At 49.6% G+C, this 17,894-nt stretch overlaps 6 protein-coding genes across 6 annotated transcripts; 3 read left to right on the forward strand and 3 right to left on the reverse strand.

Annotated features, from left to right (window-relative positions):
• Nucleotides 1-7: 7 nt before the first annotated feature.
• On the forward strand, nt 8-773 carry FTJAE_1975 (emopamil-binding protein; the record flags this gene model as incomplete). Its single annotated transcript, XM_037348120.1, has 2 exons — nt 8-269; nt 319-773. The coding sequence occupies 2 exons, from the start codon at nt 8-10 to the stop codon at nt 771-773; spliced, it is 717 nt and encodes a 238-aa protein (XP_037210935.1).
• Nucleotides 774-1,351: 578 nt separating this feature from the next.
• FTJAE_1976 (ATP-binding protein PRP16) lies at nt 1,352-4,032 on the reverse strand (the record flags this gene model as incomplete). Its single annotated transcript, XM_037348121.1, has 8 exons — nt 1,352-1,492; nt 1,551-2,241; nt 2,296-2,620; nt 2,710-2,746; nt 2,846-3,018; nt 3,078-3,210; nt 3,262-3,498; nt 3,619-4,032. 8 exons carry the CDS (start codon nt 4,030-4,032, stop codon nt 1,352-1,354), a joined length of 2,151 nt encoding a protein of 716 aa, XP_037210936.1.
• A 983-nt stretch (nt 4,033-5,015) lies between these two features.
• On the reverse strand, nt 5,016-6,867 carry FTJAE_1977 (glucose n-acetyltransferase 1; the record flags this gene model as incomplete). Its single annotated transcript, XM_037348122.1, has 4 exons — nt 5,016-5,215; nt 5,521-5,527; nt 5,579-6,171; nt 6,222-6,867. 4 exons carry the CDS (start codon nt 6,865-6,867, stop codon nt 5,016-5,018), a joined length of 1,446 nt encoding a protein of 481 aa, XP_037210937.1.
• Nucleotides 6,868-8,178: 1,311 nt separating this feature from the next.
• Nucleotides 8,179-11,674, forward strand: FTJAE_1978 (allantoate permease; the record flags this gene model as incomplete). Its single annotated transcript, XM_037348123.1, has 8 exons — nt 8,179-8,724; nt 8,799-9,029; nt 9,086-9,174; nt 9,611-10,345; nt 10,395-10,449; nt 10,496-10,555; nt 10,603-11,131; nt 11,202-11,674. The coding sequence occupies 8 exons, from the start codon at nt 8,179-8,181 to the stop codon at nt 11,672-11,674; spliced, it is 2,718 nt and encodes a 905-aa protein (XP_037210938.1).
• A 777-nt stretch (nt 11,675-12,451) lies between these two features.
• FTJAE_1979 (SIK1-involved in pre-rRNA processing) lies at nt 12,452-15,769 on the forward strand (the record flags this gene model as incomplete). The annotated part of the gene is made up of 7 exons (XM_037348124.1): nt 12,452-12,501; nt 12,551-12,652; nt 12,702-13,712; nt 13,978-13,995; nt 14,054-14,293; nt 14,355-15,477; nt 15,527-15,769. 7 exons carry the CDS (start codon nt 12,452-12,454, stop codon nt 15,767-15,769), a joined length of 2,787 nt encoding a protein of 928 aa, XP_037210939.1.
• A 1,080-nt stretch (nt 15,770-16,849) lies between these two features.
• On the reverse strand, nt 16,850-17,371 carry FTJAE_1980 (ubiquitin-40S ribosomal S27a; the record flags this gene model as incomplete). The annotated part of the gene is made up of 2 exons (XM_037348126.1): nt 16,850-16,936; nt 16,994-17,371. The coding sequence occupies 2 exons, from the start codon at nt 17,369-17,371 to the stop codon at nt 16,850-16,852; spliced, it is 465 nt and encodes a 154-aa protein (XP_037210940.1).
• Between the last annotated feature and the right edge of the window lie 523 nt (nt 17,372-17,894).

Here is a 17,894-nt window from a genome sequence, read left to right on the forward strand (position 1 = left end):
AGACACAATGGACACTCTCGTCGAAAGCGTCAACGCAACAGCCAAAATTCCCCTTCATCCATTCTGGCCTTTGAACGCAGCGCTTCCTCAATATGCCGCCAACACTCTATCCTCCCGCGCTCTCGTAGCATCCTTCGTCGTCGGCGCAAGTGCCATTCTTGGAGTAACTCTATCACTGATCCAACAATCTCGTCGAAAGCTATCAAAGACGGAAATGTTCATGACACTCTGGTTCGCCCTCTGCGGCTGCATCCATTTGTTCTTCGAGGGTATATATCCCCGTCTAATACCGGGCTGACAGCGGTGCTAACGGATCAGGTTACTACGTCGTCAACTTTGTCGACATCTCAAACAGACAATTTCTCTTCGCCCAGCTCTGGAAAGAATACTCCCTCTCAGACTCACGCTACCTCACCCAAGATTCCTTCCTCGTCCCCATGGAAGCCATAACCGCCTTCCTCTGGGGTCCCATGTCGTTCTTTTGCGCGTGGAGTATCGTCAAGCAACATCCTCTGCGACACCCGATCCAGCTGATCATCAGCGTCGGCCAACTCTACGGTGATGTGCTGTACTTTGGTACTTGCTACTTCAACGAGATTGTCAATCGCATTGTATACTGTCGGCCGGAGCAGTTTTACTTTTACATGTATTATGTTTTCTGCAATGCGATCTGGATTGTTATCCCGACGGTTTGTGTGGTGCATAGTGTTCTTTTGACGAAGAGGGCTTTCGCGAAGGTTCAGGAGGTTGAGAGGGTGAAGAAGGGGATGTAAAGGGGTGACGATGGAGAACAGGTGACAGATAAGTTGATGCTGGGCTGCAGGGACGACGTAGCAATAGTAAAGGTCATTCCTTTCACTTCAACGAAATTATTGAATCCAGTTTCACTTCTCGCACTTTTTATAGTCTAGTCGAAGCTAGCACACCTACGAGTATGATCAAATCGCCTCCGAGACCAGTTCAGAGCAAGGGACCTTTGCTTTTGTCCCCTTCTCAAACCCCTTCTCCCAACCTTCACTTTCACCTCTAACCTCATTTTCCGTTTCTGCTCAAATTCATTGCCTCTACCCACCCATTTTCATCCGAGTGCCGAAAATACACTCATCAATGCTCAGTAGTTTCCATCCAAATGACCGTGTCCATGGATGAGGATGCTCACATAGACATCTGTCGGCAGATCATCCTGGAGTATATCCACGTGCCGGTAGCATGGGTGAGTTGAAGATAAGATGGCCTTGACCAAAGGGTAGACCAGATAAGTTGTGTGAAAGGAGCGTAAGGGAGCACGAGCGAATATCTGGTGTCGATACGACATCCGCAAGAACGACTGTACAATTGAGGAAACAAAGCCTTAAGCAGGAGTGTTGTCCTTTTGAGCTTCACGAGCTTCGCGGGCTTCACGGGCACTGGCGAGCGAGTAAAAGACTTGTGGCTTCTTCAGCCTCCCGTCTCCTTTCTTCGCCATATTAGCGTCTTGGAAAAAGTCGAGATCCTAGAATTTCTTGTTAATGCCTTGCATTCTGAAAGTGTTGGCGTGGTGTATGACTTACGATCAACCATTCCGGATCAACAGCTGTGACTGAAGACAGGTATTGATAGGCGCTGTAAGACAACCCACCATAGACTACCCATTCATGGTTAATTCCGACGAGGCTGCTATCAGGATGGAGGCCAGCTGGCCAGTTGCCATGGACAGTCCAGTCTGTGCCACCCGGGTCACGAATGGCGGAACGGTAGAAGAACGCGCGAGCCAGTGCTTTGCGGATGTTGACATCGTAGTCGGGACTTGTGAAGTCCGAAACGGTAGGTTCCTGATCGAAAAGGCTCGTGAAGGATTGTTTCAGTTGCTTTCGTAGTCTGACCGCCTCCTCCAGAACACTTCGGTTGAGGAATGCGTGCGCACACCATTCGTTCACAGCCTTATCAGCGGCGGCCTTGCTCATAAGAGCCTGGAACTGATTTTTGGTTCTGACGTAAGAATGAAATGCATTCATGAGGCTCATCTGGTCCGACACTGGACAAGAGAAGCGTTGGTGAGCCAGGTCCGCCGTATAACGAAACGGCTGTGGGCGAAGAAACATGGACTGCTGGGTGTTCTCTAGTGCAGCGATTGTGATCATCTCATCGCTACATCCCAGGCTCACCGACTCGGCGAATGCGTTATACCAAGCCGGGTGGATTGTCAGCTTTGCGGCCATCTTGCCTTTGATCGTGATTGAGCCACCTTCAGCCAGGTAGCCCCTGACATCTGTCTCAGCAGTGCTTTGGTGTCACAAGTCAGGCGTTGGTACTTACATCCAAAAGAGATCCTCAAACGCACGGAAGGCGGGTTCCGGATGGGGAGGGACAACAAAGTCGAAGTTTGCGACATCGTGAAAGCCTAGAGCTTTGAGCAGCAGCACCATTTCTGACAGGTCACTTTGAAGGATAGCGGGTGATGTTGAAGGGAGAAAGATCTCGTCGAAGTCCTTCTTCGTGTACATGCGATAACAGGTCCCTGGGCTGGAGCGACCAGCGCGCCCAGCACGCTGCTGCGCTGATGCTTTGGATATAGTTCTGTTTCTCAGGGTATCACATCCCACTCGAGGATTGAATCCGGGCTGAATTGCCAGGCCAGTATCTATCAGTGTTGTTAGTGACCCGGAGCGAGTAGAGATCCGGCCTTGCCTACTCAAGGTAACAGATGAACGGGGGTGGAGGATGACTTACCAAACACGTAAACAACACCCTCAATGAGGATGCTCGCCTCGGCGATGTTTGTTGCAAGTATTCATCTTCTCTTGTCTGATCTCTTGAGCACTCTGTCTTGTTCGTGCTGAGTCAAGACAGAATACAGGGGCAGTACATCTAGATCGGACGTAGCTTTGCGCAGCTTTGCGCAGCCCTCCTCGCAGTCATATGCTGTCGAGAGAAAAACCAGAATGTCACCTTCTTTCTCTGACTCGTGGATCCATTTGGCAGTGTGAAGGGCAATGGAGAGATAGTCCTTAGATGCATTTTCGAGGTATCCGATCTCGACTGGAAAGCTGCGCCCACTCACGGTAAATCGCTTGGCGTCTGCAAAGTATTTCACAAACTTGTCAGTCTCGAGAGTGGAAGCATGATGATGACCTTGAGGTCATCACGGACAAGTAGAGCCTTCTTCAAGAGCGCCAACAAGATGTCTGTGTTGAGGGTACGCTCGTGTGCTTCGTCGAGGATGACACAAGCCTAGTGAACATGGATTAGTGTGGGAACCAAGACAAAAGGTCAGTGACTAACGTAGTTTGAGACCATGGGATCTGATTTTGCCTCGTGGAGAAGTATCCCATCTGTGGCGTAAGCGAGACGAGTTTGCTTCGAGGTGCGGTTGTCGAGACGGACGGAATATCCGACCTCTTCGCCCAGCTTCACGTCCATCTCATCCGCAACTCGCTGAGCTGCAGATGATGCAGCGAGCCGTTTTGGCAGCGTGCAGATGATGCCCTTCTTGCTGGCGTACTCATCCCAAAAGACGAACTGTGGAATTTGTGTAGTTTTCCCCGAGCCAGGCTCGCTGGAAAGGACAATAACCTTACAGAACGTTGGTATGCAAGAAACGCCAGGTACCGTCAACAGAAAAAAGAAGAATCAAATTACCTTGGCGCTGTGGTAAACGTCAAGAAATTCCTGTCTCTTGGAAGAGACTGGAAGCTGGCGTCGGGCTTCGAGGAGTTTGAAATACCGTTCCGAATGCTGCTTATCTTTGCGCAGAGGATGGTTCTCGGCGTCCTCAAGTTTTATAGCCTCATTAGCCGTTGTTTTGTTCCGTTCCAAGAGATCCATGCTTCTTTCGAGTGGCTTGTGAACCGACGCGGTCTCTAGAGTCGAATTTGTGAGTTGATGCGGATGAGATAGAACGAAGATGGGTAAAGATGGGTTTACAGGAGGATGTTCTTGGAGGAAGAATATGGGAGAGTCCTGAGACTTAAGATTGTTTTGACTAGGTACCTTGGGTTTTGTTTGTTGTAGGTTGCTGTCTCCATTATCCACCTTCATACCCCACTGATCCATGATGGATGGACTTCTGGTAGCAATCAGTGTCAGGCAGTGACAAGCACCGAGACAGGTAAATAGAAACTGACCGCCAATCTTTTGCCATGAGCTTTCAGGTTATGAGACATACTCATCTGAGAATAATGAGGCTCGAACTTTACAGTTGAGAACAAGGTAGTGTAGAGATGGGACAACAGGATGCCCCTAGGCGGAATATATATATAATGCTAGGGTTTGAGAGTCAGGAGGGAAGAAAGATTGATATATACGATTAAGAGCGAAAAAGTATGGCCAAGACTCACTCGATCCATCTGAAGTGATGTGCACACTTCATTATGAGCGACTGGACAAAGCTGGCTTAAAGAGCTGATGAAGATATATCGAGCCCCTTGAGAGAATATCTGGTCAGAGTCGATAAATGCCATATATCCCCTCTGTTAGGCCAAGCCAAAAGCCCAGGGAACCCCTTTCTATAGTAAGGTCTCTCCATAGTATATAACTGAAGTAAATATTATATATAAAACTCCAGGCTGATAACCTGTTGAGATGTAAGAAGCAACTTGATCTATGTATCTAGATTGGAAGACGCTGGGGCTTATGTAGCCAAGCTAGACATCTAGAAGGTTCTTAGTGTTTGCTCTATAGGCGAGCTGAATCTAAAGAAACATGTAAACATAACTAACAAACATAGCAAATAGCAAATAGAGGATACAACAGGCCTATCCAATACCCTCTAGGCAATTGTTATTACAAACACAGTAGTTCGCAGATTGCAAATATAGCGGCGATGTCTGCAATCACGCAAATATTTCACTTTTAGTCTTTCTTCCACGAGTCTTATTTTATGCATCGTCTATCTCAGACTGCTCTGGCCCCCTTTTGGTAGGTGGCTTTTCGGGTGTTCCTACAACACCAACGCTCTCTGGCCCACGATGATCTATCAATAAGTTCGCCAACAGCGTCATCGACTAGATGATTCTAGCCTTACGCTTTCAGCTTCTCTATGAGGAGGAGTCCAAGACCGGACCCGGAAGGCTGTTCTGCATGCTGACTTTGGCCATCAAGCCTGTAGAAATTCCCATCGCCCAAGGCCTCCCTGTCACCATCAGTTCAGAAAGCCAAGCCCATAGTTCACCAGCTGCCTGAAGAGCGCTGGCAAACTGTCCGTTTCTGTTATCAGTACCAAGCATAGTGAACTCACCTATCATAAAAAGAGTGTTGTTCCTGTGGCGAGATTCAGTTATGTGATTATGTTTGCCCTTATTGGTGAAAAGTGTGCTTCTACTTGGCTCTCCCACTCGTATGTTTGCGCACGATGCTACCATGGCCAGTGCTACTCATAAACATCAACTGCAAACTGTCAATGTCACTCATAATACTCGTTTTATTACGCTTGTCACTTCAAACACTAATCATCTCATGATCTTGGCATGTACATGAACCATCACATTGTCCTCTTCGCCATTCTCTTCCAGTGTATCCATTTCTGTGTACCAAGCGACTCACAAACTCTCTACATCTTGTCAGCAAATTCAGTCACGAAATCCACAAGCATCAAACTTACCTCTCTGTTATCCCTGAAATCCGTATAAAATCCATTCCAGATCTCCCTCTCTGCACAAGTCGTCTCATTCGTAGCACAATCCGGCTGATTCTGCAATCTCACCTCAGGATCATTAATCCACGGCTTCGGCACAGGCCAATCCGAAAAGTGCACAAACTTGGCCTCGTTCAGTACAGCGTTAGGATCCCAGTGTTCCCTCTCACTACCAAGATATGCTGAATGGTCTTTGGCTCTAAACTCCGCGGTGAGCATATCGTACTTCCTGTGAGGCAGAATAAGAGCGCTGTCGAGGTATAAACTGTTAACGATCTCCATGTCGTAGTCGTTTGGCCCGATGCTATTCATCTTTTGGACAATACGCTCAAATTCAACCTCGTCGGGTTGGATTAGCATGAGCTGGGAGGAGAGGATCTTCTTGGGTGGGTTGTCGTTGTAGAGCCAGTATGCGCGGGGCATTGCGACGGGACAAGGGGGGAGTTCGAAGAGTTCGTCCATGTGTTGGAGGACTGTGCTGTCTGAGTCAAGGGAGAGGACGCGTTCGTATTGGGTCTGGTTGAAGGCGAGGAGTTTGGTGAAAGAATCGGCCCAGGTTTCTGAGAAGAGTCAGAGGACAACGTGAATTTGGACCTTGTGATGAACGTACCGTCTTGTCCATCGCGGTGTTGGATCTCAATGGGTTGAAGAGTGACATTGTACTCATCTCTTGCTCTGATGAGAAGCTTTCCACCATGTGAGCTTGCGTGCTGGGCCTCTGGGTCAAGCATCTCCTGCGGATACATCAATAGCCTATCTGCTTTGCTCCCCAACCGATGCAGCGCTTCAAAGATCATGACCGAGTTACAAAGGTAATCCTCGTTCGTTACGTACTGGATGTAAGCGAACCTAGACCAGTCGCCTCCATCATCAACGATCTCATTCTCAAACTTCCCGCCACTCATCTCTTGCAGATCCTCCTCATCCCAATCCCCATCATCTTCAATGTTAACAAAAGGGAGGAACTCATCGTCGTCAGCAAAGTCTCCAATCTCGCCCTTATTCTCAAGATCTTCGATATGCGCTGCTGAGGTCTGACGAGGTGTTGGAACAACAGTCGTCTCGAATGTCGGAGTGTAGCCTTCTTCGTCTTCTTCAACAAAGTCCAAGGCGTGATTCTTCCATCTCTCGGGATCCGGTACAGCTGCGTTGGAAACGAGGGAGAGCTTGATGAGGAAGTAGAAGCATATCGTGATGATAGTAAGTGGTGGTAAGATCCTACAGAATCGCGACATGAGTGTTGACGCTACACCCATCTTGTATTCCCAACTCTGCGATAACGCAAGAATTGGACTGTAGAGAACTGCCTTGCGATTGCTAAAGGAAGAAAAATTGAGATCACGACATTTTTTTTGTCGTGGACAGGAGATAGGGAGTCGAAGCAAGGGAGGCAAGAGCCAAGTATCAAGGGATTGGTTTGATGAACACAACCCTTTGCAAGGCTGATGTGAAACCATGTCTCACAGTCAACTAATCAACATCCTTCCTGTCGATCAATGGTATTTAGAGACATGAACTATTTAATTGGTGTGGTTTGTCGTATTGGACACCATGCGAGATATTCGCATGTCTCAGAACGCCAAAAGCAACGATAGAAAGGGAGACCCCAGAAAAGGGACTCGATAGCGCCATACTTCATTCCAAACAGAAAGGGGTCTAGATTCAAACTCATTGAGGAGCAAGAAAACCTAAGACTTGAAAAGATAACGTCAAAATAAACTTGGTAAAGACTCGTCTAAGCTTAGGCTAGATTTACCTAAAAATATATTCAAAGTTGAGGGTCAAGGTCCTAAGATCTCCTGCCTCCTAGACTGCCTCCCTGAAGAACGACCACAACTATGTAGGAATACTTTTGGGTGTGTCGCAGCTTGATTGACCCTCCTTGAAGGCAAAAGAGTTCGGTGCATGGAGCACCAGAAATGCCTCATGGCGATACTTGAATAAAGTCGTGTAAATGTAATTCTGAACACGTGATTGAACCAACTACCGCACGTATAAGGAACATAATATCTATAAGCTACGTTGGAGACTTGATCCGTCAATGCGCAGTTCCAAACCAGCACGAGACGTAGACGTTTTCTGGGATGTCAAGACTCGTATTCTTCTTTCAGACGCCTTCTCACACCATGACTAGGTAATAAATCGACAAATAGTAGCAGTTTGAACCTTAGGTATTAATTTGGCGATGACTTTACGGAGAATATCTTTGATCGACTTGGGAACTGGGTCTAAGAAGGGTACCCCCTTGATGGGGACATAACAGAGAGAGATCATCCTAAAGAAGCCTCCAACCTCCCCTTTCCCTCGAAAGTTACAGTACGATCAGCATCTACACCAAACGTAGCAACATGCTCAAGTTTGGCATTTTAGACGCCAAAAGTTTCCGTGCAGTGCCGTGAGGTGCTGAGGCGCTTGCAACAAGATCAAGCTGTGAGTAGCTGCATTCTGCATCTACTCCCCTTGGCCCATGCTCCTCCTCTTCTCCTGCACCATCGATATCATCACCGAATCACTCCTCCGGTCAGAAAACGATCCAAAGTAACCCGGCACAACTGCGAGCAGTGATTATGCCTGGTCCCGATACTATTAAGCAACGCCACGCACGGCCTGAGAACTCAAACGGCGAAAAGCAGGCCATGACCAACCCATCACCTACAACACGCACCGTCATGCTGCATGATATTCCCGAGTGGCGGCGAGACAACAAGTATATCCTCACCGGTTATCGCCCTTTGGAAGCAGACTATTTACAAGTCATCAAAAGTCTCACTTTCTTGCACAATGAGACTTGCAACGTGTATACCCACTTGATCGGCGCTGTGCTGCTGCCACTCTTTGCGGCCTCCATTCTCCGAGCCATCTCTGGGCCACAGTACATTAACGTCACAAGAACCGACTTCATCATGTTCAGTGTCTTCTTCTGTTCCGCCGAGAGCTGTCTGATCTTTAGCGCCGTGTATCATCTCATCGGAAGTCACTCACGCGAGGTGGAACAAATTTGGCACCGGATGGACTTACTAGGGATCGTCATCGTCACCGTTGGAACCTTCATCCCTGGAATTTACTACATCTTCAACTGCGAGCCGTTTCTGCAGAAGATTCACTGGACTATTGTTTGTTACCCGGGCCACTTAAGATACGCTCTTGGCTATAAGAAGTCTTCGAAGCATGCTAACCAGGTCGTTAGGTGGTTCTTTGCGGATCTGCCACGGCAGTTCTCATCTCCGTCCCCAAGTTCAGGACACTGAGATGGCGGAAGGTCAGGGTCGGCGCCTACGTTGCACTCAGCGCGTCGGCTTTTATCCCTTTGTTGCATGGCGTACAAGTCTATGGGTTAGACTATATGCTCGAGTATTCGGGCATGAGATGGTACCTTGTCGAACTCCTTCTGTACGGGGGAGGCTGTGGCCTCTATGCAGTACGAAGATCTTGTTTTCCCTTCCCCTGAAGAGCCGTCTCTGACCTAGCTTGCAGTTCCGAGTCCCTGAGCGTTTTGCGCCAGGCCATTTCGACATCTGGTTCAGCTCACATCAGATCTTTCACATCTCGATTCTATGCGCCATGTACGTGCATATAATTGCACTGATGCAGGCTTTTACAGCGTGTCATACGTTGGACATATGCCACATTCAGTCTGTTCACCAAGCGAGGGAGGCAAGGTCGTAAGGGCCAGGGAACAGAAGCTCTACCAGAGCTTACTTAGGTGCTTGCAAGCGCGTTTATTTGACCAATGGTTCCTGCTATTCAACACACGTTAGATCTCCATGCCTTTAGTAGTTAGTCCAAATTACAAGGCCTGGGGGAGCAAGAAAACATCAGACCTTAGTATAGAATGTCAAATTAAACTCAGCAAAAGATATGCTAAATTTAGGTAGGCTTACATAAGTCTTTTTGTCAATTAGGATCAAGGTCCGGTATTTTCTTCCCCCCTTCCCCCCAGCAGGGTCCAGCACGCCATAACCTGCAGACCCTGCAGGGGCCACACTCCCCAAGCCACAGCCACAGCGACGTCACCCCTCGTTCCACCAAACCATCTTACACGATACCCAGCGATAAGAAAGCCAAACAAACAGAACAAACTTTTGTCAACAAGAAAAAAGACTCGCCCATCGGGGTTGGAGCAACCATGTTGTCAAGGTTTTTCAACCGGGCGTATGCCGCCGCCATGTCATCCCGCGGAGAGTACCAACCCCTCCCAAACAACGATGAACCGGAAAACAACACCAACACCATGGAGGGACAAGAGGCCAGAGCTGAGAGCTATCGCGATGCAGCGGCCATGCTGCTCATCAAAATGGGCCGTTCGCCGGATGAGCAGATTACCATTTCGCCAGCTGACGATGCACGCATTTTACGGCGTATTGACATTGCGTTGCTCCCCCTCATGCTCTCGGTATACTTCCTCCAAGCCTTGGACAAAGCAACGTTATCATATGCCTCAATATTCGGGCTTATCGAAGACACCAACCTCGAAGGTGATCAGTACTCATGGCTAGGTAGTATTGTGTATCTCGCGCAATTAATAATGCAACCGCCTCTCGCCCTCGCATTGGTCAAGTTACCCATTGGAAAACTCACAAGCGCCATGGTTCTGGCGTGGGGAGTCACGCTTGTTCTAATGACTTGGGCGAGCAATTTCAAGACTTTGATGGTTGCGAGGTTCTTCCTGGGTGCGTTTGAAGCTAGTATTGGGCCGAGCTTCATTGCAATCACGCAGATGTGGTGGAGGAGAAGGTATGTTTGATGGGTTGTGGTGTGGTGAGATGGTACTGATGGTATGAAGAGAGCAGACTTTGCGGATTGGATCGTGGTACTGTATGAATGGGTTGACGTGGGTGGTGAGTATTTCCCTCTTTGTTAATGGTCTGGGCTAATTATCTACAGCTTGGAAGTCTTATCACTTATGGACTCGCGCGCATCGATTCCAAGATGAAGCCGTATCAGGTACATCTCACTGTCTCTTCTGCAAGTCGCTGTACTAACACCAGTAGATAATCTTCCTCTTCTTCGGCGCAATCACAGTGGGAGTCTCCTTCGTCATGTTCTTCTGGATGCCCGACTCACCCACCGAAGCCAAGTTCCTCACCGACGAAGACAAGATCATTGCAATCGAGCGTCTTCGCAACAACCAAATGGGCGTCATGTCTCGGGAATGGAGAATGTCTCATGTTGTTGAGACACTGAAGGACCTCAAGACATGGTGTTGGGTTGCCATGATCTTCTGCATCTCAGTGCCTTCAAACGGTATCTCAACATTTGGGCCTCTGATCATCAAGTCATTCGTGTCGGATCCCTTTGAGACAATGTTGTTCAATGTTCCTGTTGGAGTTTCACACATCATCGCTGTGTCGGCGAGTGCTTATATCGCCATGAAGTGGAAGCTCAAGGGCCCTGTTATTGTCATGCTGTGTATACCTCCCATCGTTGGGTGTGCCATCATGTTACACTTTGAGCATAATCTTGGGAATAAAGGGGTTTTGCTGGCTGGCTATTTCTGCCTGTGCACATACACTGGTATCAGTGAGTATTCTCTCATCTCCTGTCTCGAACCATCTAACCATTGCAGCACCCTTAATTTACTCATGGTCAGCACAAAACACGGCGGGCGACACAAAGCGCAAGTCCACATCAGCACTCATCTTCATCAGCGCCTCAGCCGGCAACATCGTCGGTCCTCTTCTCTACTCTCCCGACGAAGCACCAGCCTACACCCGCGGTCTCCGCTCCAATCTCGCACTCTACATAGCCGTCATCGCTCTCGTAGTGATAACTTCACTGCACCTCACCCGATTGAACCGCCTCCACAGCCAACGCAGAGTCGCGCTTGGAAAGAGTGCCGTGCTGGTAGACCGGAGTCTTGAAACCGCGGAAGAGGCGGAGAGGATAGAACACATGGAAAGATCATTGCGTAGGGGGGTACTGCGTGAAGCAGAAGACAATGAGGATGGTAGGGTTGCCGACGTGGGAGATTTGGAAGGGGATAGGGCGGATCGGAAGGATGAAGATAAAGGGTTTGGTGATATCACGGATTTGGAGAATGAGGATTTCTTGTTTGTGTTTTGATACCCTGGCACAGATTCTCAATGACGTTACGAGCTCACATAGAGGTACAAAGATTCAGCATCACAATTCACGTCTTTCTTTGAAAATTAGAAGTCAGCAATATTGAAATACATAGTTGAGCTATTCTAAGACTAATCCGCCAAGCTGCCAATGCCGTTCAGTCCCGTCTTCTGATGCGTTGTCTAGCTCATATTTACCCCCAGCTGCACAGGCCTCAAGCGCCAAAAAAGACTTGGGATCTTCAACGAACAAGTCAAAAATAACTCGTCAAAGATCCGCTATCATCACTCTATGAATGTCTAATCTTTTTAGTCACTAGGCGTTGAATTTCTCGGTTTTTCTTACCCATCCAGCCAGGTACACAGCCGCACTGCCACGATGGAGCACCGCCACTCTTGGCCACTCAGACCCCAGAGCAAGTCAAGCCGCAGATGACGACGCAAAAACATGGATTGGAAGTTGGACATGAAGAGCTGAAACTGGTCAGTGAATTGCTGAGTAAGAGGCTTGGATGCCTCCACGTTTCTTATATCTGATTATTTGTTTGCTACATCCTCAGAACATCATCAATTCACTTCGTTATTCACTTATCCTTTGAAGCTGAAGTGATTCCCCACACTCAGCCCCTCCAAGTGCCCCTCCATCATCACGGATATTCCACAAAGACAACGAGCTGGGCATTGTACCTGGTCAAGTGTCCTTCTTATAGCCTCCGTTCTCACTGCATTGATCGCAGTATTTTTATCAAATACTTTTACGTCTTTTACTTCAGTCAAAATGGGTGGTGGTCCTGAAGGTTTCCGCACCGTCGCTTATTTTGTCAATTGGTATGAAACTACCCTGTATCGAGACACTGAACTCAGCTAATGAGAACAGGGCCATTTATGCCCGACAGCATCGTCCCCAAGATCTCCCAGTTGAGAACCTCACACACGTTCTCTACTCATTCGCCAATGTTCGCAGCGACTCTGGCGAAGTGTAAGTCATCCCCAATTCTCATCTCAATGCAGCCCGCTAACATGATCAGCCATCTCACCGACTCATGGGCCGATACCGACATTCACTGGGACGGTGACTCCTGGAATGACCAAGGCACCAATTTATACGGCTGCATGAAGCAGCTCAACCTTCTTAAGCGTCGTAACCGCAATCTCAAGGTTCTTCTCAGTGTTGGAGGATGGACCTACAGCAGCAACTTCAAGGCTCCTGCCAGCACACCCCAAGGACGCGATACTTTCGCCAAGAGCTGCGTTGACCTTCTCAAGAATCTCGGATTTGACGGCATCGATATTGATTGGGAGTATCCTCAGAATGCAGATGAGGCCAGAGATTATGTTGAGCTGCTTGCTGCCGTTCGACGTGAGATGGATGCCTATGCCCAGACTTTGAGCCAGCCTTATCATTTCGAGTTGACCGTTGCTTGTCCCGCTGGCGCGACAAACTTCCAGAAGCTTGACATCCGCGGCATGGATCGATATCTTGATTTCTGGAACCTGATGGCCTACGACTATGCTGGTTCTTGGGACTCTGTTGCTGGCCACCAGGCGAACCTGTACCCATCCCAGGACAACCCCCAATCAACACCCTTCTCTACATCCGCCGCCATTGACTTCTATGTCCGCAGCGGCGTGTCCCCCGGAAAGATCGTTCTCGGCATGCCCCTCTACGGCCGAGCTTTCCAGAACACCGATGGTCCAGGTCGACCCTACCAAGGCACCGGCGAAGGGACCTGGGAGGCCGGTGTCCACGACTACAAGAAACTTCCTCTCGAGGGCGCTACAGAGTATGGGGACAGAGGATGCTGCGCAAGCTACTGCTACAACCCCCAGACACGAACCATGGTCACATACGACACGCCGCGAGTTGCGTGGGACAAGGCGGAGTATGTCAAGAAGTGGAAGCTCGGCGGAGCCATGTGGTGGGAGAGCAGTGCGGACAAGACTGGTGATCAGAGCTTGATCACGACGGTTGTGAATGGGTTTGGCGGACAGGGTGCGCTTATGAGGCAGGATAATTGCATTGAGTATCCTGCAACCAAGTATGATAACTTGCGAAATGGATTCCCGGACAATTGAGGCGAAGTGGTCTTGGTGGGTCAAGGAGTAAGATGAGCGTTGGTGTTGACTGAACGCTCACTTACAATGAAATAACATAACACAAGTAAACGAACAGTATGAATAAATCACGGCCTCAAAAATACACAATCAAGACACAGTAATAAGTTTACAAGTACTTTTACGTGCTTCATTCATATAGTCTCATCGAACTGATGCAACCAGATTATCCACGTGACCACTCACCAGCCACACCAGCCTCAACTGGTCCGTGCGCAAGCTGCCAGAAAATTTCCACCTGGAAAAAAAGTGTGAAAATCTTAAGCCTCGAGCCATCACCAAACCCATTCGACGCGGAATCATTCCCAATTGCGGCACCGGCAGGGAACGACAAGATGTCGCACATCGACTACGCTCTATACGAATCGCCCGTGGGCTATGCCCTCTTCAAGGTGGTGCATCAGCAGGATGCCGTGGGCCTGAAATTGAAGGAGACTCAGGCTGCCACCAACGACCTCGCCAAGTTCGGCAAGATGGTCAAGCTGGCCAACTTCAGCCCTTTCAGGTATTTTGAAACTTCGGGTGTGCGATGCTGATGGATGCGCGATAACTGACACTTGCAAAAGGGGTCACGTCGAGGCTCTTGAGAACATTAACCTCGTCACTGAGGGTATCGTCTCCGACTACCTCAAGTCTGTCCTCGAACTCAACCTCCCCCAGACCAGCGGCAAGAAGACCAAGGTCGTCCTTGGTGTTTCCGAGAAGAACCTTGCTGGCGCGATCAAGGGCCTCTTCCCCGGCCTCGAGTGCGAGACCGCCGATACCTCTGACATTGTCGGCGACGTTATTCGCGGTATCCGACTCCACGCCGACAAGCTTCTCGGCGGACTCAAGTACGGCGATGTCGAGAAGGCCGGTCTGGGTATGGGACACGCCTACTCCCGTGCCAAGGTCAAGTTCAGCGTCACCCGTAACGACAACCACATCATCCAGGCTAGCGCGACCATCGACTTCCAGGACAAGGGCGTCAACCAGTTCTTCATGCGCGTTCGCGAATGGTACGGATGGCACTTCCCTGAGCTGGTCAAGATTGTCTCCGACAACTACACCTACTGCAAGCTTGTTCTGGCCATTGGCGACAAGAAGAGCTTGAACGATGACAAACTCCACGACATTGCCGCCCTCGTTGGTGAGGATGGTGAGAAGGCCCAGGCCATCATTGACGCCGCCAAGGTCTCCATGGGTCTCGACATTTCTGCTGCTGATCTCGAGATTGTCCACGGCTTCGCTGAGGCTGTCGTCAAGCAGGCCGATAACCGCAAGTCCACGTCCGCCTACCTCGAGAAGAAGATGTCCGACATCGCCCCCAACCTGCAGACTCTCATTGGCACTCCCGTTGCCGCCCGCCTCATCTCTCACGCTGGTTCTCTGACCAACCTCTCCAAGTACCCTGCCTCTACTCTCCAGATCCTCGGTGCCGAGAAGGCTCTTTTCCGTGCTCTCAAGACCAAGAGCAACACCCCCAAGTACGGTCTCATCTACCACAGCAGCTTCATTGGCAAGGCTGGTCCCAAGAACAAGGGTCGCATCTCTCGATACCTCGCCAATAAGTGCAGTATGGCCAGCCGTATCGACAACTTCTCCGAGGAGCCCTCAACCCGCTTTGGTGAGGCTCTCAAGCAGCAAGTCGAGGACCGATTAGAGTTCTACGCCACTGGCAAGAAGCCCGCCAAGAACACCGATGTCATGGTATGTGTAGTCGAAGCCCAATGACTGATCAATGCTAACTATTTTACAGAAGGGTGTTATGGACCTCCTCGACGATGGTGACAATGCTGGCTCCGACGAGGAGATGGCTGACGCTCCTGAGCCCGAGTCCAAGAAGTCCAAGAAAGACAAGAAGGAGAAGAAGGAAAAGAAAGAGAAGAAGGACAAGAAGGAGAAGCGCAAGAGGGATGAGGAGGATGCCGAGCCCGTGAAGGAAGACGGCGAGAAGAAAAAGAAGAAGAAGAGAAAGTCCAAGGCTGCGGATGACGAGTAGAGCTCTTCCTATTGTTTGAGAGCGTCTGGTTTATGCTGTCTTCTCGACACAGCGTTCCAGGAACACGGATAATGGGAGGTGCATCTTCAGTCATGATAGACGTTGCGCAAGGGCAAGTCGGATTCTGGTTCAACGACTCCCGCCCCAGCAAGAACCTCCTCGCGCGGAGTCCCTCACGACTCGCTCCCAACAGAAGACGCCATTCCCGAACAGGGCGGCGAAAAAGCGATGGGATGGTGGCGGGAGACTTTTGCTTCCAGGGCCCTTGCGCAACTGTTTGAGGAGTTTTTGTAGGATCTTGATCTCTGGCTTATGGCTTTTGGGCGTTTGAGGGCATTTGGCTTTGATTGTAAAAGACTGTTTTTCACTACGAGGGAAAACTCATACCCTTTGTTTACAAAAACATGCAAATTCACTGAAGACTGCGTTTATCGTGACTGGGATTGTGAATGTAGGCCATTGACAGCTGTGCGTGTATGCTATTGTGGTGTCGGAAGATATCATGCCCAGCGGTGTATAAGTATACTAACTGAATAGAGCAGCTGATTGAGTGACGTTCATGGTAACTATCGTATGCTATCCCAGACCTTCTGAGGTGCTCTCGGGTCATCCGTGTCGGATCGCTTGGTGTTGACGACGCGCCCCACCAGGGCAAACGAGGCTCTGGCGAGATGAAAATTTCACAAGTGGACACCAGGAAATTCATGCGAGGCTGCGAAATTCAAACTGATGAGGACTGATATGAATGAGCGATTACAGGGGTCTTGGCGATTTTGCAATGAGTTTGGCGTGTTGTACTCTGTAGAGCAGGTCGTGGCCAAGATACGCGAAGCGCACCAGACTGAATTTTGATGTAGGTTTAAGTGGCAAATCACCATGACGAGCAGACAACATGATCAGATCCTGGCAAGGTCACAGGGGAGAACGGGGTGTGTAATTTAACAAGTTTGTCGTCTCAATCAAGCATGCATTATCTCAGAAACCGGATGTGCTTTATGCTACAAAAGCCCGTCAACGCCCATTTTTGGCACCCAATCCGATCCGTCATCAATTCCCAATTCAAGTCCCTTGGTCATGCATTTATTGCTTGTCGAAGACGTAGGTAAGGTGGCAGCGACCGCAGTACTGGCGATCCTGCATGGCAGCCATGAAGACACCAGCGCCGCACTAAAGAGTCAGTCAGTCTCGATATTGATATCATAGGGGAGAGAGAGGTGTGCTTACAGTATCGGCGGGGCACTCGCGTCGAAGTCGCTCGATCTTACCGTCGGAGTCGACCTTGTAGTACTTGAGGACAGCCAGCTTGGTCTTCTTGCGCTTGTGCTTGATCTTCTTGGGGGTGGTGTAGACCTTCTTCTTGCGCTTCTTGGCCATACCACCGCGGAGGCGGAGGACCAGGTGGAGGGTGGACTCCTTCTGGATGTTGTAGTCGCTCAGGGTGCGGCCATCCTCGAGCTGCTTGCCGGCGAAGATGAGGCGCTGCTGGTCGGGGGGGATGCCCTCCTTGTCCTGGATCTTGGACTTGACGTTGTCGATGGTGTCGGAAGACTCCACCTCAAGGGTGATCGTCTTCCCCGTGAGGGTCTTGACGAAAATCTGCATCTTGCCTAACTGAGACGGTTAGAATCGAGGTTCCCAAGTGTGAAGCATCCGGCTGCTGGCGGAAAGAGTGTTGTCTCGTGCGACATCTCGAGTTTCCTTCTTCTCGAAGATGAACGGCGTCGCTCAAAGTCGATAAAAAAGCGTCGAGTGTGCGCGCAGAGAATTGCGAATTCGATATAACAAAAGAGCAATCCTCAAGTGAAAGGCAATGAAGCCCTCACAGAGACGGGTATTTGCAGCATCTTTCAGACGTACCTCGACAATAAAGAACTTATTGCCTTCCTAAGCAATCCTCAGATGGTGCGAATGGGGGTTGAAGAAGATCGACTTTTGGTGGAGGGCAGCGCCCGTTCAGAAATTACAACCAGTCCATCCAGTGGAGTCTGGTCACCTGATTCAGGGTTTTCACTTTTTTTGGTGCGGTGGATCCCACTGACCTCAGCGTCTGCAGGCTTTTGCCGCTCGCGAGATCCTGGAGTGCTTTGCCCTAGCCAGCTGCCCAGTGCCCACCAAACCAACCCCG

Source organism: Fusarium tjaetaba (genome assembly GCF_013396195.1).
Source record: "Fusarium tjaetaba strain NRRL 66243 chromosome Unknown NRRL66243_c0000035, whole genome shotgun sequence".
NCBI lineage: Eukaryota > Fungi > Ascomycota > Sordariomycetes > Hypocreales > Nectriaceae > Fusarium > Fusarium tjaetaba.